Source organism: Oryctolagus cuniculus, chromosome 11 (genome assembly GCF_051225735.1).
Source record: "Oryctolagus cuniculus isolate XC-2025 breed Fujian yellow rabbit chromosome 11, ASM5122573v1, whole genome shotgun sequence".
In the NCBI taxonomy this organism is placed as follows: Eukaryota; Metazoa; Chordata; class Mammalia; order Lagomorpha; family Leporidae; genus Oryctolagus; species Oryctolagus cuniculus.
The window spans coordinates 113647371-113668899 of record NC_142877.1 but is presented as its reverse complement, the minus strand read 5'-3'; the positions used below and the strand labels follow the sequence as shown (position 1 = coordinate 113668899).

Sequence of the window (21529 nt, the reverse complement as noted above, 5' to 3'; positions counted from 1 at the left end):
TGGCTGACGAGCTGGGAAGAGCGCGATGGGAAGGCTCGGGACGCGTCTGCCCGCTGTTGGGTTCTGTGTGTTTTCTGTACTGAGCCAGTTTGACTGTCATCTAACGTTTTTCTTGACGTGTGCTTGTGTCTTCCCCTTCCCACAAGACCCGAGTCAGCTCAGGGAGGTGAGGACTGTGGGGCCGGACGGAAGGATAGCATAGACAGGGCTCAGGAAGCCGCGCCCGGCGCCCGCGGCTCTGCACACGGGACGTCAGTGTGCGCAGGTGGCCTCTGGCTGCTGGGCCCTCCTCACCAGCACGGCTGCTGCAGGCTGCACCCTCTGGTCCTGACGAGGCAGGACGGGAAGGCGGGGGAAGATGCCACAGGGCCGGGGCTGAAGGCGCCGGAAGAGGAGGCCACGTGTCTGCCTGGTCTTAAGACGAGCGCCAATCGGATGTCGAGAAGGGCCAGCTGCCACGTCCTCGGGGCCCACTCTCCCTGGAGGGCTCTGATGGAAGCAGCCCCATGAGGCATGAAGGCCGTTAGCACTGAAAAGTTCAGTCGCTGCTACGAGGTGGTGGTCGAGGCGAGCCCTGCCCTTGTCCAGCCTCGAGGACACACTGGACGGCGTCGCATCATCCTTGGAACCAGCCGCGTTCCGAGGCAGCAGCCCTGCACCTGCGCGCCCGAGTTGGGAGCCGGGGCCGGGCTGGGGTGCCCACGGTGGCCCACAGCTCTGGGCCTCACGGTGCCCACCTGCTTCCCAGCTCCTGGCGGAGGAGAAGACCATCTCGGCCAAGTACGCAGAGGAGCGTGACCGGGCCGAGGCCGAGGCCCGCGAGAAGGAGACCAAGGCGCTGTCGCTGGCCCGGGCCCTGGAGGAGGCCGTGGAGCAGAAGGCAGAACTGGAGCGGCTCAACAAGCAGTTCCGCGCCGAGATGGAGGACCTCATGAGCTCCAAGGACGACGTGGGCAAGAGCGTGAGTGCAGGGTCGCGCGGGCTGGCGTGGGCAGGCACGGGCCTGGGGAGCGGCGGCGGCCCCCACCCTGACCGCGCTCGCTGGCCCAGGTCCACGAGCTGGAGAAGTCCAAGCGGGCCCTGGAGCAGCAGGTGGAGGAGATGAAGACGCAGCTGGAGGAGCTGGAGGACGAGCTGCAGGCCACCGAGGACGCCAAGCTGCGGCTGGAGGTCAACCTGCAGGCCATGAAGGCCCAGTTCGAGCGGGACCTGCAGGGCCGCGACGAGCAGAGCGAGGAGAAGAAGAAGCAGCTGGTCAGGCAGGTGCGTGTGCGGGGCCGCCCCGGGTCCCGGCAGGCCTCTCCCTCCTCCCTCCGCCTGCCCGGGGGCCAGTGACGGGCTCGCTGGTTCCGGAGCCCCGTGGACGCCATGGGGCAGGACCGAGCACACGTGGGCGCTTCCGCAGGTGCGGGAGATGGAGGCAGAGCTGGAAGACGAGAGGAAGCAGCGCTCCATGGCGGTGGCCGCCCGGAAGAAGCTGGAGATGGACTTGAAGGACCTGGAGGCGCACATCGACTCGGCCAACAAGGGCCGCGACGAGGCCATCAAGCAGCTGCGCAAGCTGCAGGTGAGAGGCGGGGCCGGCGGGGCTGGCGGGGCCGGCGGGGCTGGCGGGGCCGGCGGGGCTGGCGGGGCTGGCGGGGCCGGCGGGGCTGGCGGGGCCGGCGGGGCTGGCGGGGCTGGCGGGGCCGGCGGGGCTGGGGCTGGGGCTCGGCTGCACGCAGGGGCCTGCCCAGGGGAGCTGCGAGTCCATTGCCCTGCTCAGGTCCAGGTCGGGGTGCTCCTGGCCCCTCTCACAGTGGGCACGTGGAGGCCGGGGTACTAGTCTGGAAGCAGACAGGACAGACCTGGCCCTGCCGTGCCGGTGGGGGAGGCAGTCCCGCAGGCAGGATTCCAGGGGGCACCAGCCCCTGACACAGGCTGGCCCTGACGGACAGTGGGCAGAGGCTCCGAGAGGCGGCCCTGGCGCCATGCACGTTTGTGGGAGATTCTCTCCCAGCGATGGAGAAGATGCATGAAAGCCAGCTCCGAGATGGCCCATTGTGCCACGTGAGCCACGCACGGTATTGGCGAGGCCCCCAGCACGGCGCTCTGACTCCTGGTGGCTTTTGCAGCTGCCGGCGTCCGGCCAGGCACAGCCAGGGTCGTGCCCTTTGTCTCGGGAAGTCCCAGCTGCGCAGTCGTCTGCAATAGAGAAAAAAAGCTACCAGGGATGTCTGTAGCGAAGGCATAGAACAGGGAATAACAAAAGCAAACCCATTTCCCGCCCTCGAGTTGGTAGCCTGCAGGCTGGCCCCCGGTAGTGAGTGTGCGTTCCAGGAAGTTCCGGAAAGTCTGAAAGCCTGGGCTGGCACGGACACGGCGCTGCACACCGGCGACAGTGCACTGTCCAGACCCTCGGTCGGGAAGGTGCAGGCAGTGTAGGCTGACGTTGTCTGCATGCACAGCTTTGCCTTTGACAGTCGAGTTGGCTAAATACACCGCCAGGCGGACAGCCAGCACCTCCCTGCTGGCGAGGTGTCCCGCTCGGGGAGGGAGGGTGGCGGGCGGCCGTGCGACCCTGTGCTCCCCACGCAGGCCCAGATGAAGGACTACATGCGCGAGCTAGAGGACACGCGGGCCTCCCGCGAGGAGACCCTGGCGCAGGCCAAGGAGAACGAGAAGAAGCTCAAGAGCATGGAGGCCGAGATGATCCAGCTGCAGGAGGTGAGCCGGCCCGCAGCGCTCGGCGTGGCCAGCAGGTGGCAGCCGCAGCCTCCAGGGCAGGGCCAGCAGCGCGGTCCCTGGTCCATGGGTGCACGGGCCCTGGTCTATGGGTACACGGGCCCTGGTCTATGGGGGTGATTCCACGCCTCCAGGGTTCCCTCCAGGGTTTTGCTTCAGAGCAGGGCTCCCTGGGGTGATGAAAACGTGGGTGGGGTGAACTTGTTCCCCGTGAATCGAGGCGTAGTGGAAAGAGCCCGCCCTGCCTGACCAGGGGGAGATGCCTGGCCATCGTGGAGGCACGGTGGGGGGGGGCCTGAGCTCTTCCACAGTGTGCGGTTCGTGGCTCCCGAGTGCTGCAGAGGCACCAGCACCGAGCACCTCTGGCCGTGTGGGCTCCCTGCGGGGCCTGGCGGGGTTCTGAGCTCCTGGGATAGGGCTCTTGTAAACACGTGGTGCTCAGCTGTGCCCCGAGAGGGAGGAACCAGCCCGCAGCCAGGGGAGTTCATGAGAAAGGACTCCATGGGAGGAGACAGGCTCAGGGGCACTGCCCTGCGGAGAGGAGGGGGCGTGGCGTGGCGACAGTGCGGTCCCAGCCGGGCACATCCGGGTCCTCATTGCAGGAGCTGGCCGCCGCCGAGCGCGCCAAGCGCCAGGCCCAGCAGGAGCGCGACGAGCTGGCCGACGAGATCGCCAACAGCAGCGGCAAAGGGTAAGCCCGGTGAGGAGGCAGAGGGGGCCGGGACGTGTCCCCCAGCCCCGGCGGGCCCTCTCAGCTCTCCCCACCCTCCCCAGAGCCCTGGCGCTGGAGGAGAAGCGGCGGCTGGAGGCCCGCATCGCCCAGCTGGAGGAGGAGTTGGAGGAGGAGCAGGGCAACACCGAGCTGGTCAACGACCGGCTGAAGAAGGCCAACCTGCAGGTGGGCGGTGGGCCCAGGCCTGCTGCACAGTGGTGGGCCGACGCTTAGGGACGGACGGGCACCTGGCACCCCTACCGTCTCCCCGTGGTTCCCCTGGGGGTTGGGGAGCACCTGGCGCATCACTTCCCGGCCTCGCGGGGCCCAGCAGAGTCCTGCCCGCTTCGCGCCCCGGCGTGCCTCGTGGTCACGGCCCCTCCTGCCCACAGATCGACCAGATCAACACCGACCTGAACCTGGAGCGCAGCCACGCCCAGAAGAACGAGAACGCGCGCCAGCAGCTGGAGCGGCAGAACAAGGAGCTGAAGGTGAAGCTGCAGGAGATGGAAGGCACGGTCAAGTCCAAGTACAAGGCCGCCATCACCGCCCTGGAGGCCAAGGTCGCGCAGCTGGAGGAGCAGCTGGACAGCGAGACCAAGTAGGTGCCCGGCCGGGGTGTCCCCGCGCGGGTCCGCCCCACGCCGGCCACGGGCCAGCTGTCTCCTCCATGCTGGGGAATGGGGGCTCGGGCCGCACCTCTGAGTTGGGGGCCCTTGGTGGCTGTCCACGTCTTGCCCCCCGGACATCCATCTGTGGGCTTAGCAAGGCCCACACCTTTGGGATGAGTGGGAGTCAGGCGGCCCCGGACCCGTGTTCCCTTTCCTGACTTCCCGTCCCCAAGCCGGTTCATCTGTCAAAGGGACATCGTCACCCGCCCCTGCTAAAGACAAAGCGTGCAGTGGGTGTGCGGTGAAGGCGAGCCCTCGGCATCAGGCCCCCTGGGGGTGGGCGCCAGCGGGGCCGGAGGGGCGGGGGCCGGAGTCCCTGAGCCGTGTCCGCCGCGCAGGGAGCGCCAGGCCGCCTCCAAGCAGGTGCGCCGCGCCGAGAAGAAGCTCAAGGACGTGCTGCTGCAGGTGGAGGACGAGCGGCGCAATGCCGAGCAGTACAAGGACCAGGTGCGGGGCTGCGGGTGCACGCGGGCGCGGGCGCGGGCGCGGGCGCGGGGCCGAGCAGTACAAGGACCAGGTGAGGGGCGCGGGCGCGAGGCCGCCCGCCCGCCAGCCCGCCCGCCCAGAGCCCTCACCGGGCCCCTGCGCCCCTCCGCAGGCCGACAAGGCGTCCACCCGCCTGAAGCAACTCAAGCGGCAGCTGGAGGAGGCCGAGGAGGAGGCGCAGAGAGCCAACGCCTCGCGCCGGAAGCTGCAGCGTGAGCTGGAGGACGCCACCGAGACGGCCGACGCCATGAACCGCGAGGTCAGCTCCCTGAAGAACAAGCTCCGGTGAGTGCGGCGCGGCGGAGCGCCAGGCGCGCGGTGGGACCGGGAGGCGCCCGCGGGGACGTAGGCTGGGGCAGAGCTCGGCCTGCATGCCGGCGTCTCGAGGCCAGACGGCTGCGGCACCGCCACCCACGTGTTCTGCGACAAGTGTGCACGTCCTGCTCGCCTGAGAGACACCTGCCCGCCCGGACGGCGGCTCCAGCCGTCAGCTGCTCCCTTCCCCACTCAGCATCGAGTCCGGCTGCGTGGCCGCGTCCCCCACTGACCTTGATCCTCTGCCCTTGACCCCCCCAGGCGTGGAGACCTCCCGTTCGTCGTGCCCCGCCGAATCGCCCGGAAAGGCGCTGGCGACTGCTCGGACGAGGAGTTGGACGGCAAAGCCGATGGCGCTGAGGCCAAGCCTGCTGAATAGGCACCCTCCCCCAGCCTCCCCGCAGCACCCCCTGGGGCCTGCCGTGACCCCGACTCCCCCAGGCCTTGTCCAGGGCATTGGCTTCCTCTGCTGCAGCCCCTCCAGCTCCCCCTCCCCCAGCTCCCAAATCTGAAACCAAAGAGTCAGGGGCCTGGGCCCGGACCTGGGCGAGAGTGACCCACGGGGTCTCCGGCCCTCTCTCACCCAGAAGCACAAGGTGGTGAGGTGGGGGAGGCAGGCCGCGGGGCGGGCAAGTGAGTTTTCTATGAATCTATTTTTCTCAGACTAAAGGAGTTTTGATAGCCCAGCCCCGAGCCGCGTTGTCGCCTTCCCCACCTCTGCCAGCTCTCCCCCTCCTCCCTCCTCCGCTGTTGGCAATCACACGCGGTGACCTCAGCCCTGCCCCAGCGGCTCCCCACTCCCGTGAGCCGGGGTGGTCCGGAGGAGCAGGCCCAGGGGCCCCACCTCTGTGCAGGGCACGGAGTGCTGGGGCAGGCAGCGCCACTGTCCCGCCGTCCCCTCGCCCCTTCGAAGACGTCTCAAGTGCAATGCCCCCCCCTCCTCCGCCAAGGGCAGCGAGGCTGCGGGCCCGGTGGGAAAGGCCGGCACTCCTGGGGACCAAATGTCTTTAACGGTGAAGGGACTCGCCAGAGTGTCAGCGTGGGCCCGCGGCCCCGCCCACGGCCGCGCGCCCGCTCGGGCACCGCTCACTCAGCCCAGTCAACTCTGCCACCTGCTCGGATTTTTTCTGCAAGAGAAAGTTTTCCTTTTTTCTGCCCCTTCTTGTAATAAATGATCGAATTCCGAGTCTATCACTGCCTTTCCTTCGGAACCGTGTTTAGAGGAGAGTAGCTCGTCCTGCACTGGTCTACACTGGTTGCTGAATCGACTTGTATTCCTAACTGTTCTGTATATGCTGCGTTAAGACTTACTTAGGGCAAGAAGGCATTTTTTTTTTTTTTTTTTTTTTTTTGGAAAGGACACAACTCAACAAATCATGAAGCCTGTATCCAAGCCACATATGCCTGCAAAGCTCTGAATTCAGGTCCCAGCGCTGGCACAGCAGTGACCAGAGCGCCACCCTCCCCTTTTTTATATAATGAAAGTGCCTTAGCATGTGCGCGGCGTCACCACTACGTCAGCCGGTTTACGGAGACTCCACTGAGCACCACAATAAACAGTACCATGTGCTATGAGCGTGTCTGTGTCGTCGCGGGGGCGGGCCACCGTGCTGCTGTGGCAGGCACCTGCGCCGTGCGTCGCGGGGGCTTCCGGTACCCAGCAAGGCTGGGGGCGGGCGTGGGGGCGGGGGCGGTAGAGAGAGACCCGTGGGCAGGCTGGGGCAGACTGAAGGTGCCGGCAACACCAGCGGCGGCACTAGGCTCGTTTCTGTTGGTGAGCACCTGCTGGACGTGCGACACCGGAGGGCCCAGGGATAGAGACGAGGGGCCCAGGCATGACCCCCCAGGCTTTCAGTCACCTGACAACACCTGCCCTGGGAGGGGCGGGGACAGAGTGCGAGGAGCTCCCGAGTGACTACCTGGAGAGGAGCGAGACCAGCGTGCCACTCAGACCGTGTGCAAGGACAACCCTGCCTGTTGCTCACGTCTAGGATTTTCCATGCGATGTTTTAGATGGCAGCTGTCGCCGTCACCGACCCCGGGGCTTGTCGGGAGAACTCGACGTACGTGGGCATTGCAGGGCGCGGGGGTGTGGTGCCTGTGAGGGCATCCCTGTCCCACCTCCCCAGAGGTCGGGAGCAGGGGGGGTGAAGGCAGAGGTGGAGGAGAAAGTGCCCCGCCCGTGAGGACCCTCAGCAAGTGTCCGTCGGCGCCTGACTGGTCAGACGGTGGGTTTGCAGCCTCGTGCACTGTCTGCTCGGTGTCCGCCAGCGTGACACGCTCCGTTGTCCCGTGGAGGTCCCAGCGGGTGGGTCGCGCCCCGTCTGGGCTCAGCCCAAGCTGGTGCCCCGTTGTTGGGGAAGCAGTGGCTTGCGTGCTGTGTGAGCTTGGTGTGTGCTGTCACCTGGACCTGGCCTGGTGCGCCTGGCCTCGGGCGGAGGACACGAGAGCCAAGCTGCTGGCCTGGTGTCAGTATCGTTTGCTCGCCGCGGGCTCTGGGGAGGAACCGTCCCAGACCCCGCTCCACGCCCTGAAATCAGACCCCATTGGAACAAGGTCGCTGGACGGTCTTTGTCAGTCTCGGCCGTTCCTGCGCTCCAGGGACCTGCTGGAGCACGTGGACCCTTGCACTCTGTCGGCCCCCAGAGCCGTCCACGGCCGCCAGCTACCCGGTCTTCCGGGCACTGCCCTTGGCGGCCCCTGCGGGTTGCGATTGTAGCTGTGAGTGACTCTCAGACCTGAGACGCGGGGGGTCAGGGTGGGGACACACAGAAAGACCTCCAGGAGGGACAAGCCTGTGATGGCCCCTCCCAAACACCACCACGCCCCTCCCTGTGTGCGGCCCCACTCTGTGTCCACGGCACAGCGTTCAAAGTCCAGCTCCAGATCTGAGCCCGTGCTAACACCCGGCTGCCTCCTGCAAGGCCAGCTCTGCACAGCAGGCTCCTGCAGGAGGTGGGCGAGACAAGCGGGGGTGTCCGGCAGCCCCAGGTGGAGGAGCGTTCTCTTCTCCCCTGCTGGACGCAGGCTGCCGGGCTCGCTGGCAGCCCCGCCCCCAGCCGCTGCAGCTGACCACAGGGCGGAGCCCGCACAGCCAAGGCGGCCTTAGACCCCGAGTGTCAGCCCCACTCCTCTCAGCCAGGCACCCCCAACCTCCCCATGCAGGTGCTGGCAGGGGCTGGGGGCTGACAAGCTGCCTGTTTCATTCGGGGGTCTCCTCTCGGGAGGAAGGAGGTGACGGGGCGGGGGCAACGAGAGCAGGGCAGAGCAGCGAGTGGGAGGACCGCAGGGATGGCTGACTGTGCACACAGCACCCTGGACTCAGCCTCAGCACCCAGGTGGCGGAAGCCCAGTGCAAGAAAGAGCGCAGCAGAAATCAGTGCCCTGGGGTGGCAGCCGCACCGCAGACCGGACTCCTGGTCGACCCGTGGGAGCAACACCACCCACCTGCCAGGCGGCCTGGCTGCGTGGGCTTTCGTGGCTGACGCCCATGAGCCACCCGCACTGTTGAGTCTGCTCATGGCTTCTCAGGGAGCTCCGTGGTCCCCCAGCTCAGCAGCAGCGTCCTGGCTCGTGGGAGGTCCGGCCCGTGGCGGCAACCCTGGCCTGGCCTTTGAGTCCTGCCACTCTTACAGAATACCACCTCTGGGTGGCCCGTGGCCTTGGTGTGGACTCTCCTGGGCCCCTCCTGTCCAGGCACTGTGACCTGTGAAGGAGTGACCACTTGGGTATCCCAGGGCAGCCCAGTCAAGCCCCTGCATCAGATGCCCTCACGCCCACACATCCCAGGTGAGTAGGTGGGAGGAGCTGGGACCAATGCTCTGACTGTTGGTGGCCATGGTGTTGCCTGCTAGGAATGTTCTGGAATTAAGAAAGCTTGGAGAGCTTGCACCATGTGATTCCGCTGAGCAGATGTTCTCAAGCAACCCAGCTGTAGGGACGGCACGGACACTGGTGGGCGCTGGGGCGTGGGGGGGCCCGGATGGAGCAGCTGTGCAGGGAGGCAGGGGGTTGCTTTGTGGTGATGGGAGAGTCTGGCCCCTGTGGGGGCGGCTCTGGGGGTCTGCGTGTGGGACCAGGGGCCCGAGACCCAACAGGAACACAGCAAAATGAGTGCGGGCAAGAACTGGCCAAACTCCAGCAGGGCTCACCGCGGAGGCCCCTGCATCGCACCGTGCCCGCCTCCTGTGGTTATGCAAGGTAGGGGTGGCACTGTGGCATAGCGGTAAAGCAGCCACTTGCAGCACTGGCGTCTCATGTGGGCGCTGGTTCAAGTCTTGGCTGCTCCACTTCCGATCCAGCTGCCTGCTAATGGGACTGGGAAGGCAGCCGGAGATGGCCCTGCGTGGGAGACCTGGAAGATGATCCTGGCTCCTGGCTTCGGATCAGCGCAGCTCCGGCCGTTGCAGCCAACTGGGGAGTGAACCAGCGGATGGAAGACCTCTCTCTCTCTCTCTCTCTCTGCCTCTTCTCTCTCTGTGTGTAATTCTGACTTTCAAATGAATAAATAAAATCTTTACAAATTATTTTTATTTGGGATAGAAGTTAATCACAGACCGCCTCTCTCTCATCTTGCACAGCTGGAACTCTGCCCCCGTCCAGTGCCGCCCCCGCCCCCGCTCCCCGCAGCGCGCAGCACCCACCCTGCTCCCTGGCACCTCGTGGCACCTCGTGGAAGTGGAATGTTTCCCGTGGCAGGATGCCTTCCGGGGTCTTCCACGTGTAGCAGGTGCAGCGCCCCTTCCTCTACAAGGCTGAGGACTTTCCTATCGCACGGGTCGCCCAGGTTTCATTTCCGCCCGTGAGTGGGCGGGCATCAGGGCGGCGCTGTGCCTAGGCTGTCACTCACCACCGTGGACGTGGTATACGTCCTGCTCGTGCCATTGTCTTCAGCTCCTGGGGATGCCCAGTGGGGGTTGCAGCTTGGTGGTGCCTCTTGGCACGGGGTCCTGGGCTGCCTGCTGCTGTCGCTGTCACAGCTGCTCCCCACCATGCTGCCTCTCCACGTTCCTTCTGCTCCACGTGAGGCCGCATCCGGATTCCGGGCTAAGTCTTCTTTGCAACATGCTCAGAGTCTCACGGCCTTTCCGCCGGAACACAGGCACCGCCATCGGAGACCCGATCGCCTCTGTTTTTCTTTAAAGATACTTTATTTATTGTGGGGCTGGGCCAGGCTGAAGCCAAGAGCCAGGGTCCTCTCCCAGGTCTCCCACATGGGTGCAGGGGCCCAAGGACTTTCGACATCTTCCACTGCTTTCCCAGGCCATTAGCAGGGAGCCAGATTGGAAGAGGAGCAGCTGGGACTTGAATAGGCCCCACATGGGATACCGGCAGCGCAGGTGGCAGCTTACCCGGCTACGCCACAGCACCGGCCCCTCGGTTACCTACTTTAAATAGAAATTTAAATCCAGAGGCTGCCGTTAGCTCTGCAGACGTGTCAAACTCTCTTGGACATTGTATTAACACAGAACACACACGGGGCTGGCGCTGTGACAAAGCGGTTAAGCCAACACTAACACCAGCATCCCCTATCAGAGCACCAGTTCGAGTCCCGGCTGCTCCACTTCCGATCCAGCTCCCTGCTAATGGCCTGGGAAAGCAGCAGAAGGTGGCCCAAGTGCTTGGGCCCCTGCACCCACGTGGGAGACCTGGAGGAAGCTCCTGGCTCCTGGCTTCGGACAGGACCAGGCTTGGCTGTTGCTGCCATTTGGGGGAATGAACCAGTGGATAGAAGATTCTCTCTCTCTCTCTCCCTCTCTCTCTCTCTCTCTCTCTGTCATTGTGCTTTTCAAATAAACAAAATAACACTGAAAACAGATGCACACATGTTGCTCTTATCTCCAACACCAAGATGAAGGTTATGGGTCTGACGCTGGCATCTTCGGACTGGGCTCTCAGCCGCCCTAAGTCGGCACTTGCTGCTCAGAGCCTGCTTTCCCAGCTGAGGACAGACAGTCAGACTGTGCGCGGGCTGCTGCTGGCGGCCGGCCCCTAAGTGGCCAGGCCGTCGGCTGCCCCTTCAACTCCGCAGGCCACTCGGGGCTGTGAGCACTGGGCGCATTCCTAGTCCCCAGCCTGTCTGAGCCCGGCCGCCCCTGGCTGCTGGCCCTCCCAGCTTCCACTAGGTGGCGCTGGTGACAGCACCAGTTTGCCCTGGGTAGCACTCTTGGTGCCCAGTAGTCCCCGACTCCAGGATGCAAGGCCTGGGTGGGCAGGCCAGGGTGGCCTCTCTCAGGGAGCAGCAGGGCTGGGCTGAGGCTGGTTGGCACACGGTGTGTTTGCTGTGTTGGTATGAGCAGGAGCTGCTTGGAAGCTTCGGTTTCCCTTTCGGTTTCCCTTTCCGGTAAACAGGTACATCGGGCCAGCAGGCATATCTGTCGTTACACAGACGCGGCTGGTACCAGAACCACACTGCGGGGACAAGTGGACCAGGGCCGACTGCCTGGTAAGCCGGGGACACTGCGACTCCCCCTCCTCTCCATCCCCACACGGCTCTGAAAGCGGATTCTTGCCGTGGATTCTTGCTCCCCGCTTCCCCCGAGCCCCTAAACAGTGTAGAGAGAGGGAGAAGGGAGAGAAACTGCTGGGGGCGGAGGGGAAAGTTTCATGACTCTCCTGGCTGAACTTGGACTCCAGACCGCTTGAGACATGGCTGGGTGACCCCAGAAGGAAGGTGGACATTGGGGGTGCCTGTCCTGTTGGGAAGTTTGAGGCAGGCATGGGGGGGGGGACGGCAGGTGATCCATAGACTGCCTGTCCTGGAGGGCCTGGCAGGGACAACACAGGACTTCTCCCGAGAGACAAGGAGCCCGGGTTGTTTCATCCACTCTGGCTCTGAGCACCCACACTGGGCCAGGCCCCGCAGGGAAGCCGAGCCCTGGGAGGGGCGTGACTGGCCCGGGGTCCCACAACGGGGGGCTGAGCAGGTGCATAGCAGGACTGTGCTTCCTGGTGCTCAGCTGGGGTTCCCTGCAGGCCTGCAGGGTGGTGGAGGAAAACCGGGGTGTCCTGTGTGTCCCCAGAGGAGGAGACGCCGGGGGTGCGCAGCGAGGGGGGTGGGACGCTGCCTGGTGTCCGTCACGTGATCATGGCTTTGTCATTGGAAGTGCAGAGGCCACCCCGCGGCCGTGATGCCCGTGGGGGCCTGTGCGTGGCCCTCTGGGTGTGCAGGAGCAGAGACAAGCCAGAAGGTGGAACTGATAAAAACTGCACTCTCGGGCACCAGGCAGAGTCAGAGGCCGGGGCTGAGCCCCCTCGGCCTGCCACGCGCGGGGCTCCCCTGGCCTCCCTGAGTCTCGGCCTCTCGCCAGCGGCAGAGGCCCAGGCCTGCTGCGGGCTGCGGTGGCGCAGCAGGAACAAGGCGGGTGCAGCTGTTAGAACCGCGGTGCCTGCGGGGCTCGCGGGAAACAGGAGTAGATGCGAAGCTGGCGGCGCCCTGGCCTCAGATCCACAGGGTGCCCTGGGGGGCAGGGTGGGCCCCACCTGCCTGGATCTCAGAATGACGGAGTGTTGGGGTACCACTGGTGTGGGATGCCGTTTCCAGTGTGGGCAACCACAGTCATGTAAGCCGTTCTCTCTCTCTCTCTCTCTCTCTTTCTCTCTCTCTCTCTGCTACCTGCCCATCCGACCCGGCTCCAGCCTTAGGCCGCTGAGGGTGGTTCACTCCACGCTGCTGTTCTCCCTTCTCCTCCTTCTTCAGGGCAGTGTAGTACTCCTGGGCATGACCCGTCTCTGACTGGTCGGCTCCTCCCTGGCTGGACAGCCCAGGAGTTTGCTCCTCGGAGCTTCCGGGAACACTGCAGCCCGCAGCCTGGCCCACCTCCCCTGCGCACTGTGTAGTTGCTGGGCGCTGGCCGGGGCAGGTCCTGGAGCTGACGGGTCTTGTGGATCGTCCTCCAGGAACCTGGAACCCGGCCGCTCCCCCATGAGGGGCTCTGCAGCCGCACCTGCCGCCAGGCAGGCGCTGTTGCTATGAACAGGTTCAAAACGCATCTCTTGGCGTTAACTTGCACGTCCTCTCGGTCTCAAGGAGCTTGGGTATCTTCTCACACGGCGAGTGGTCATTTGGGCTTCAGTTCAGATCTCTCGTCTTTTTAAAGATTTATTTATTTATTTATTTGACAGCAGAATTATAGAGGGAGAGAGAGAGGAGTTTTTTTTTTTTTTTAAAGATTTATTTATTTGAAAGGCAGTGTTATAGAGAGACAGAGAGAGAGAGAGAGACAGAGAGAGAGAGAGGTCTTCCATCCGCAGTTCATTCCCCAAATGGCCAAGGCTGGGCCTGTCTGAAGCCAGGAGCCAGGAGCCTCTTCGGGTCTCTCAAGTGGGTGTAGGAATCCAAGCCCTTCCATGGCTTTCCCAGGCCATCAGCAGGGAGCTGGATCGGCAGTGGAGCAGCTGGGACTCGAACCGGCGCCTATATGGGATGCCATGCCACAGGCGAAGGCTTAGCCTGCTGTGCCACAGTGCCAGCCCCATTCATTCAGATCTCTTAACCATTTCTTACAATCGGCTCTCACAGTGGTCAGGGGACTCTTGTGTGGTGTGGACTTCATCATCAGCCTCCTGCAGGTGTTGCGAGCAGCCTCTCTGGTCCGTGCCCCTTGCTCTGGCTTTGTTGACAGCTTCTTGCTGTTTCTGATGTTTAAGAGATCCAGGCTACCAAGTTCCTCCTTTAGAGCTTCGGGATTCATGTCCTGATTGACAAGGTTTGCCCAACTCGACAGGCTGCTACCGTGGCTTCTAGCACATTCATAGTTTTTTGTTTTTTTTTTTTTTTTTTTTTTTTCCTCTTTCTGGTTTGCGTTTAGATCCCTTTGAGATTTATTGATTTTTGGAGAAGCTGTCTTTTCCTCCTTTATTTTATTTTATTTTTATTTTTTGGATAGGCAGAGTGGACAGTGAGAGAGAGACAGAGAGAAAGGTCTTCCTTTTTGCCATTGGTTCACCCTCCAATGGCTGTGGCGGCTGGCGCACCGCACTGATCCGAAGCCAGGAGCCAGGTGCTTCTCCTGGTCTCCCATGGGGTGCAGGGCCCAAGCACTTGGGCCATCCTCCACTGCACTCCCGGGCCACAGCAGAGAGCTGGCCTGGAAGAGGGGCAACCGGGACAGAATCCGGCGCCCCGACCGGGACTAGAACCCGGTGTGCCGGCGCCACAAGGCGGAGGATTAGCCTAGTGAGCCGCGGCGCCGGCTATTTTTCCTCCTTTTTATAAACGTAGGAGTTACTGAATGGGTCCCTACTGGAGACCAAAGGGGACCGGGCTTCCTGGAGCGGCTTCAGAGGAGCCGCCAGTGCAGTAAGGAGGTGACCTCCCCCGCCCCCCCCAAAGCTCCCGGCAGTGAGCAGCACAGGGGTGAGGCTGGAGGGCCAGGCAGGGCCCCACCCCCAGCTGGGTCACCTCGGGGAGCCGAGGGACTTTGGAACATTTCGCTCAGCCCACAGCCAGCGTCATTCAGACTTCAGCCCGGGTCCCCGTTTGTCAAACTTTCCCTTTCTCCTCGTGTTAAATCTACGGAGCCCACGGGGATGCGGAACAAGGAAAGAAATGGGCAACCCCCAGAAATCCAATCAAACTCCCGGAAGGACCTGAGGTCAGCGGGGTGGCTCCCGTGGTGTCTCGTCTTGTTCTGGGCCAAGAGGGCGGGGTTACTTGAATTACTCAACTCGGGTGAACAAGCAGAATTACTCCACTGCAGGGCAGTGGTGTGGTCATCGCTTTGTGTGGTCCAGGGACTTTCCTGTCCAAGTGACGCCTGCCACGCCTCAGGTCGGAACTTACAGAGGAGCGCGGAGCAGACTTCAGGGGCGACAGGCCACCACAAAAGCCCCGTATCTCTGGGGGGCTGCGGTGGCGGGGGTAGCGGAAGGGCTGAGCTGGGCCTCTAAGGAGAGGGAGGGCATTCCAGGGGCAGCGAGCAGCCGGGGCCCCGGCCTGCAGGCCAGGAGTGCAGGTCTTGGTCAAGACAGCAGGAGGCATCGCAGGTGCCTGGAACCGAGGTGACCACGGGGCGGGGAGCGGGGAAGCCGGAGCACCATGGGCTGTGTGAACTTGACCCTGGGGGCTCATCAAAGGCAACTCAGAGGAGCAGACGTGCTCCAACACAGAAGAGGCCCTGCCTGTCACACACCCGATGTTAGCTGTCGTGAGGACACACAGATGCGCCCAGCCCCACACGACTTCCGGGACTTTCCTTCCCATCTTTCCCTCCATGTAGGATTTTCTCGTTGCCACAGTTACCAGGTGACTCCCTGTCTTGTCCCGTACCCTCACTGGGCAGGAGGACTCTGTCTTGGCTTAGGTGCCACTGAACACATTTCTTTAAATAGCAGCTGGCCGAGCCCAGGGGAACGGGGAAGTGCTTTGGACTAAGTCTCCTGCGGCCTTGGCCCTTGAGGCCATCCAGGGAGGCCCCGCCACAGCCCTGGCCCCTGCAGCTGATGCTGCCCACTGCTGTGTTCTCTCCGCCAGGGGTGAAGCCGAACCTTCTCGCCCAATCCTGAAGGTGCAGACTGCGGAGCTGCAAGGAAGGCCCACGGAGAGGCGGAGGTGCCATGGACCCAGGTAGCAGCCCTTCCTCCTCCCTGCTCGCGCCTGGGGCCCAGGGTGGCTCCCCCAGGGCTGAGTGGACCTGAGCAGCAATCGGGGAAAGAACTGGCCTGGTGAGGGCACCTCCAGCCTCCAGAGAGACCAAGAGGAGCCTCCCGGGGTTTTCCGGGGCCCCTCCTCCTCCTCCCTCCCCCTGCTACCCAGCGGGTGGCTCAGTGGGGCTCAGGGAAGCACAGGACAGCAGGTGAGGGGAGCAGACCAGCAAGCTGGGAGCCCCTCCTGCCCCTCACTTCCCCGGGCCACTCCGGGCAGCTGAGGCCCTGACACCAGCCCCTCTGCTCACAGGGGCCCAGCAGACAGAGTGGCCCAGAGGCCCCCTGAACTGGGGACCCTAGTCTGACTTTTGTCCACTCCCACTCGTGTGGCCGGGAGCTCCCTCCCTCCCCACCCTGGAACTTGAGAACAGGCTTTCCCCGTGAGGTTGTGAGGATCCCGTGTAACAGGTGCACGCGGCCCCGGCCAGGCACCCCCCCATCCCAGGTCCTCCCGGAGTGCTGCTTCTCGTGCCCTCTGTCCAGAACCTGTGACTTGCAGGTGGCCCCCACCCGTGAGGGCACCTGCCCGGCCAGTGAGAAGCACCTGCTCCGGTGTGTCTGCCTCAGGTCGGGGCTGGGTCAGTGGATCTCAAACACCCCGTGTGCAAGGCGAATGCAGACGCGAACGGAACCAGCCTCCCCTGTTTTCTTCCCCCTCCGTGAACTGCGGCAGCACCCGGCTCCAGGCTCCCAGAGCAGCCCCAGAGGCACCAGGACAGGGAGGGGAGGAAGCCAGGAGCGCCCCAGAGCAGCCCTGGACCCTGGGCGTGGGGCTGGCGGGTCCCTGAGGGTAACAGGATGATCTTGGGCTTGGTAGTGAGGTGGCAGTGGGAAGGCGGGGCCCCTGCGACCAGCCTGGAAGGGAGAAGGTTAAAGTTAAAGAAGGTTAAAGGTTAAAGAGGTCACAGGGTCAGAGCTGTGTCCCCGGCACCCCTCCCCCCATGCAGGGACCATGCCACAGCCCACCCACCCACCCTCGTGATTCCCAGAAAGTCTTTATGGGGTGATTCACTCAACGCCCTACCATTTGAAACTTTTTTTTAAAGATTTAAAAAAATTTTAAATTTATTTGACAGATAGAGTTAGTGAGAGAGACAGAGAGAAAGGTTTTCCTCCCGTGGTTCACCCCCCAAATGGCTGCGACAGCTGGAGCTGCACCGATCCAAAGCCAGGAGCCAGGTGCTTCCTCCTGGTCTCCCATGTGGGTGCAGGGCCCAAGCACTTGGGCCATCCTCCACTGCCTTCCCGGGCCACAGCAGAGAGCTGGCCTGGAAGAGGAGCAGCTGGGACTAGAACTGACGCCCATATGGGATGCTGGCGCCGCAGGCAGAGGATTAACCTACTGCGCCACAGCACCAGCCCCTTGAAATTTTTTTATTTAAAAAAAAAAAAAAAACCACAGAGATATGACAGCATAGAGTGCAGAAATCACAGGCGTTTTTGAAATTGTTGGAATTTTTAACAATGTATTTATTTGAGAAGCAGAGACAAATAGAATGTTTTGGAAGTTGTTCCAAAGCCCACTCATGGCTGAACCGCAGGCTTGAAGACCCCAGAATGAAGGGTGTGAGGCCCAGAAGGCCCCAGGCAGGGGCTGGAAGTCGTGGGAAGTTTCCCCTTCTGAGGCCAAACCACCGCCTTCGGGTTGCTCTGGGCTGAGGACGCTGGCTCCTGGCAAAGCCCCAGGCACCTCCCCCAGAGCTGCTCTGCTACCCGGGCTGGGCTGGGGCGCCCAGCAGGCAGTGCCCATCGCCCCCGGTCCTGCAGGCCGGAAGTCCAGGTTCAAGGTGAGGGCAGGGCTAGGGTGTGGGGCCGGCAGAGGTCCTTTCTGTCCTGTGTGTGTGGAGGGAGGCAGAGAGACCGCAGGGGAGGAGGCCGTCCCTGGCACCAGCGCACCTTCTGCCCCTGGTTTCGTCTGTGCGACTTCACCTTTTTGAAACCTTGTCTCCGAATACAGCCACGGGGCTTTAGGGCTTCGGTCGGTCCCCCCCCCCCGCCCCCCGTGACTCCATCAGGACACCCCGGTGACGCCTGCTCCCCGAGGATTCGGGCGCATGGCACCACCGATGCTCAGAGGCACGCGCGCCCCCAGCGCTGCCCTACCTTGCTCTGTGTTCTTTGCAAACAGAGGACGAAAGCTCCATCGCCCACATCGTCAGGTATTTCCAGGACGAGGTGAGCAGAGAGGACCTGCAGCTCCTGCTGACGGAAGACGAAGCCTGGCAGATATTCGTGAAGGAGGCGGAGTTGTCCGGGTAACCTGCTGGCTGCCCCAGCCGTGCCACTCGCGTCTCCGGGCGCGCCCGGCGTTCCCACGTCTCCCGGCGCGCCTGGCGTTCCCACGGCGGGCACCCGCCTCCTGTGGTTTCCTATGGCTGCGCTTGAAGCGGCTCCTTCCCCACAGCCCACCAGGGGGTCACGCTTGGCTTCCCGGCTGGGGCCCCTTCTGAGAAGGCATCGATAGGCAGTTTTGTCACTGGGCAAACCCGCGGTGTGTCCTCAAGCAGACGCAGGAGGTCCGGGCTCCTCGCTCGGCAGGCCTCCATGCAGCCTGCAGAGGCCCGGGGGCTGCTGCAGGTTAGCGCGCTGCCGGGGAAGGTTTGTTCCATAAGCAGAAGGAGGGCACTCTCAAAGAGGGAGGGCGCAGGCATTGGACCTCATGATTTATGTCCAGAGATACATTTATTTATTCGAAAGGCAGAGTTGAGGGAGAGAGAGAGAGAGAGAGAGAGAGGCCTTCCATCTACTGGTTCCCTCCCCAAATGGCCAGGAACCTGGAGCTCCATCCAGGTCTCCCACATGGTTGCAGGGGCCCAAGCACTTGGGCCGTCATCTCCCGCTTTCGCTGGTGCATTAGCAGGGAGCTGGACCAGAAGTGGGGCAGCCGGGACTCGATCCAGAGTCATATGGGATGCCGGCCTTGCAGGCAGCAGCTTAACCCGCTGTGCCACAACACTGGCCTCTGGCCTCTGCATCCCACATGGGAATTCCCAGGTTTGATTCCTGGATCCCACTCCTGGCTCCAGCTTCCTGCCAACGCAGACCCTGGGAAGCAGTGATGATGGCTCAAGTAACGGTTCCTGCTCCCTACATGGGAGACCTGGATTGTACTCCTGGCTCCTGGCATGTAGGGAGTGAACCAGTGCATGGGGGCTCTCTTTCTCAGTCTGTCTCTCTGCCTCACAAATAAACAGACAACATTATAAAAAATAAAGAGCAATGATAAAAGTATAGTGTAGTAAGTTGATGACCAGGCGAGATCAGTGTTTATTCTCATTATCACAGGACTCCCCCAAATATCTTAAAATGATTATTTATTTATTATTTATTTTTTGACAGGCAGAGTGGACAGTGAGAGAGAGAGACAGAGAGAAAGGTCTTTCCTTTGCCGTCGGTTCACCCTCCAATGGCCGCCGCGGCCGGCGCGCTGCAGCCGGTGCACCGCGCTGATCCGAAGCCAGGAGCCAGGTGCTTCTCCTGGTCTCCCATGGGGTGCAGGGCCCAAGCACTTGGGCCATCCTCCACTGCACTCCCGGGCTACAGCAGAGAGCTGGCCTGGAAGAGGGGCAATCAGGACAGAATCCGGCGCCCCGACTGGGACTAGTGAGCCGCGGCGCCAGCCGATTTTTATTTATTTACTTCCTTATTGAATAAGTACTACAGAGAGCCTGTGATGTACCAAACCTGCCCAGCGTTGAAATAGAAATGCTTTGCATTTGTAAAATCCTCTCCTTCTTGATTTGTAGCGAAAGCCCTGGTGTGCACAGGCTGAGCCTCCCAAGCCCGTCTCGTGGCTAAGCAAACTGACCCTTAATGTTGCAGGGATGAGGCAGAGTCGCTGCGTGATGCTCTGACGGAGTTTGCGACAGACGTGGACTTGGACGTGGAGGACAAAGTCGCGCTCCAGAAGTACCTGCTGGAAAGGGAGAGGTTTTTGAACGAGTTTCCTCAGGCGAAAGCCGAGCTGGAGGAGTGCATAGCAAAGCTGCACGCCCTTGCAGATAAGGTTGACCAGGTGCACCGGAACTGCACCATCTCCAACGTGGTGGCCACCAGTGCTGGCGCTGTCTCTGGCATCCTGACCATCGCTGGCCTGGCTCTGGCCCCTGTGACAGTAGGGGCCAGTCTGGCGCTCACAGCAACGGGATTGGGGCTGGGGACAGCAGCTGCGGTGACCGGAGTTTCCACCAGCATTGTGGAGCACGCTACCACCATCTCAGCCGAAGCCGAAGCCGGCCGCCTGACGTCGACCAGCGTCAAGAAGGTGGAGAAGGTGGCCGAGGCCGTGGGTCAGAGCGTGCCCAAAGTCATTGCCATAACCAAGTCTTGCATCCAAGTCCTGCAAGGCATCGGGAAGAATGTCCGTGCCCTCAAGATAGCCCAGACCAACTCCCGCTTAGTGGCCAGCGCCAAGCGCCTCATGACCACTGGGAAAATCTCAGCCCGGAGCAGCAGGCAGGTCCAGAGAGCCTTTGGCGGCACCGCACTGGCAATGAGCAAGGGAGCCCGCATGATGGGTTTCGCCACCGCAGGCATCTTCCTTCTGATGGACGTGGTCACCCTGGTGAAAGAGTCGCAGCACCTGCACGAGGGGGCCAAGTCCAAGTCGGCTGAGGAGCTGAGGGAGCGGGCCCAGGAGCTGGCCAGGAAGCTGCAGGAGCTCACGGAGATCCATAGAAGCCTGCAGCCGGACCCAATGCAGTGGATGCTGTGACTCCCGGGCGGCGCCGGGGGTGGGGGTGGGGTGCGCTGACCACAGCCTGGGCAAACAGAAACATCTTAGAGGGACAAAGGGAGCGAGATCACATCTATGGAACTTGAACACCAGGCCGGGAGAATGCAGGTGGCAAATGGGGTCCAAGAGAAAGCGGAAGCCTGGAGCCCGGACTGCGGAGGGGGAGGGGCGCTATTCACTGAGGACTGATGAACAGAGTGGGGCCGTGGAGAGGGGGAGGCACGCGGGAGCGAGCCCCAAGAGTCAAAAATGGGAGAAAACCAGAGACTTGGACTGGTTGGGAGGTGGAAGAAGCAATGGTGGCCGCCCTGCTGATGCTGTCCCTGGCCGGATGTCCCAGCCAGGGGGAAGCCTCTCCCTGGGGTTGCTCTCCAGGGCGGCCTCCTCCACCAGTGGGCTTGTCTCGGGAGTGGGACGGTGGGCATGGTGGCAGCAGGAGTGAGGCACGGGGCACGTGAGCAGAGTGCGCTGTGGACCAGCCCAGTGCCAGGGAAGCTCCTAACGCCATGACGTAATAGCGGTTGCTTTCCAGGGGAAAAAGTGCGAAGCCAGGTGCAGGAACAGGCCGTGCTGGGGAGCCCGAGCAGCTTGGGTACAGAGATGCCGCCCCCCTGAGCCTGTTCCTTCATCGGCTTGGGGACGGGTGCTGGAGACGACCACAGCTCAGATCCGGCGGCCTCTGCTCCCCTTGCATCCAGGCAATGCATTGGCTCCGGGTTAATAAAAGTTGGCCGAGTTGCAGAGACTTTTTGTGCTCATGGATTTCTCTCGTCGAGGCTCTGAGCGCCCAGTTTCCCTTCCTCAGGGACCTCCTTGCAGGGGCTCAACAGGCAAGGGATCCATGGCCTCCCTGGGCTCCTGCGGCCCCGGCAAGCCCCAGCTGCAGGCCACTCAGGCGTTGGGAGAGTAAACCAGCAGAGGGGAGTTCTCCCGTTCCCCCTCCTCCCAAGTAGGAAAATGCTGAGCAGGTGAGAAGGTCCCACCGGGCCTACAGTGAGGCAAACCCAAGGTCAGGCGTTCGGAATTGCGCGTCCTCCTCTGACCGGCCCTCGGAGTTAGGGTAAGCGTGACGGTGCCCTGCGGCCCTTGGCATGTTGTGGCTCCTGTCACCTGGTCACGGTGAGCTCCAGGCCAGGGCGGGCGGACCGGAGGCTGCTCCCAGGCCTGACGGATCCCGCCTCCTCTCACGTCAAGGGCTCTGGGTCTGTCCCGTGACTCAGGTCTGAGAACTGGCGACAG

General features: G+C 62.8%; 2 protein-coding genes across 8 annotated transcripts in view; both read left to right on the top strand.

Moving 5' to 3' along the window:
• MYH9 (myosin heavy chain 9) overlaps window positions 1-6480 on the top strand; it is an 87703-nt gene extending 81223 nt beyond the window's left edge. Inside the window, exons 32-41 of one of the 2 annotated variants that reach the window (XR_016217020.1) lie at window positions 749-961; window positions 1051-1263; window positions 1406-1567; window positions 2578-2706; window positions 3327-3415; window positions 3499-3622; window positions 3829-4037; window positions 4446-4624; window positions 4706-4878; window positions 5170-6480. Coding sequence is in view for 1 of the 2 variants with exons in the window: in XM_051845941.3 (XP_051701901.3) it covers window positions 749-961; window positions 1051-1263; window positions 1406-1567; window positions 2578-2706; window positions 3327-3415; window positions 3499-3622; window positions 3829-4037; window positions 4446-4554; window positions 4706-4878; window positions 5170-5287 (1539 nt within the window). In the remaining variant the exon portion in view is untranslated. The remainder of the gene's footprint in view (window positions 1-748; window positions 962-1050; window positions 1264-1405; window positions 1568-2577; window positions 2707-3326; window positions 3416-3498; window positions 3623-3828; window positions 4038-4445; window positions 4625-4705; window positions 4879-5169) is intronic. The other variant, XM_051845941.3, reaches the window with a different exon arrangement.
• Window positions 6481-11016: 4536 nt separating this feature from the next.
• Window positions 11017-21035, top strand: LOC100350735 (apolipoprotein L3). Of its 6 annotated transcripts, none has more exons than XM_002711435.6 (4): window positions 11106-11353; window positions 15383-15475; window positions 17684-17810; window positions 19378-21035. In XM_002711435.6, exons 2-4 carry the CDS (start codon window positions 15466-15468, stop codon window positions 20267-20269), a joined length of 1029 nt encoding a protein of 342 aa, XP_002711481.3. In that variant the 5' UTR covers window positions 11106-11353; window positions 15383-15465; the 3' UTR covers window positions 20270-21035. The 6 variants fall into 6 exon arrangements, with proteins under 6 accessions (XP_008255310.3, XP_002711481.3, XP_017197598.3 ...); XM_017342109.4 differs by lacking the exon at window positions 11106-11353 and adding an exon at window positions 14355-14504; XM_017342110.4 differs by lacking the exon at window positions 11106-11353 and adding an exon at window positions 14598-14680.
• Window positions 21036-21529: the final 494 nt, after the last annotated feature.

Excerpts from the sequence above, each read along its gene's own strand:
- LOC100350735 (XM_008257088.5), top strand. The coding sequence starts at position 11,200 with ATGAGCAGGAGCTGCTTGGAAGCTTCGGTTTCCCTTTCGGTTTCCCTT. Across the intron at positions 11,354-17,683 it reads GGACCAGGGCCGACTGCCTG|AGGACGAAAGCTCCATCGCC; the intron begins GTAAGCCGGGGA and ends CTTTGCAAACAG. Across the intron at positions 17,811-19,377 it reads AAGGAGGCGGAGTTGTCCGG|GGATGAGGCAGAGTCGCTGC; the intron begins GTAACCTGCTGG and ends TTAATGTTGCAG.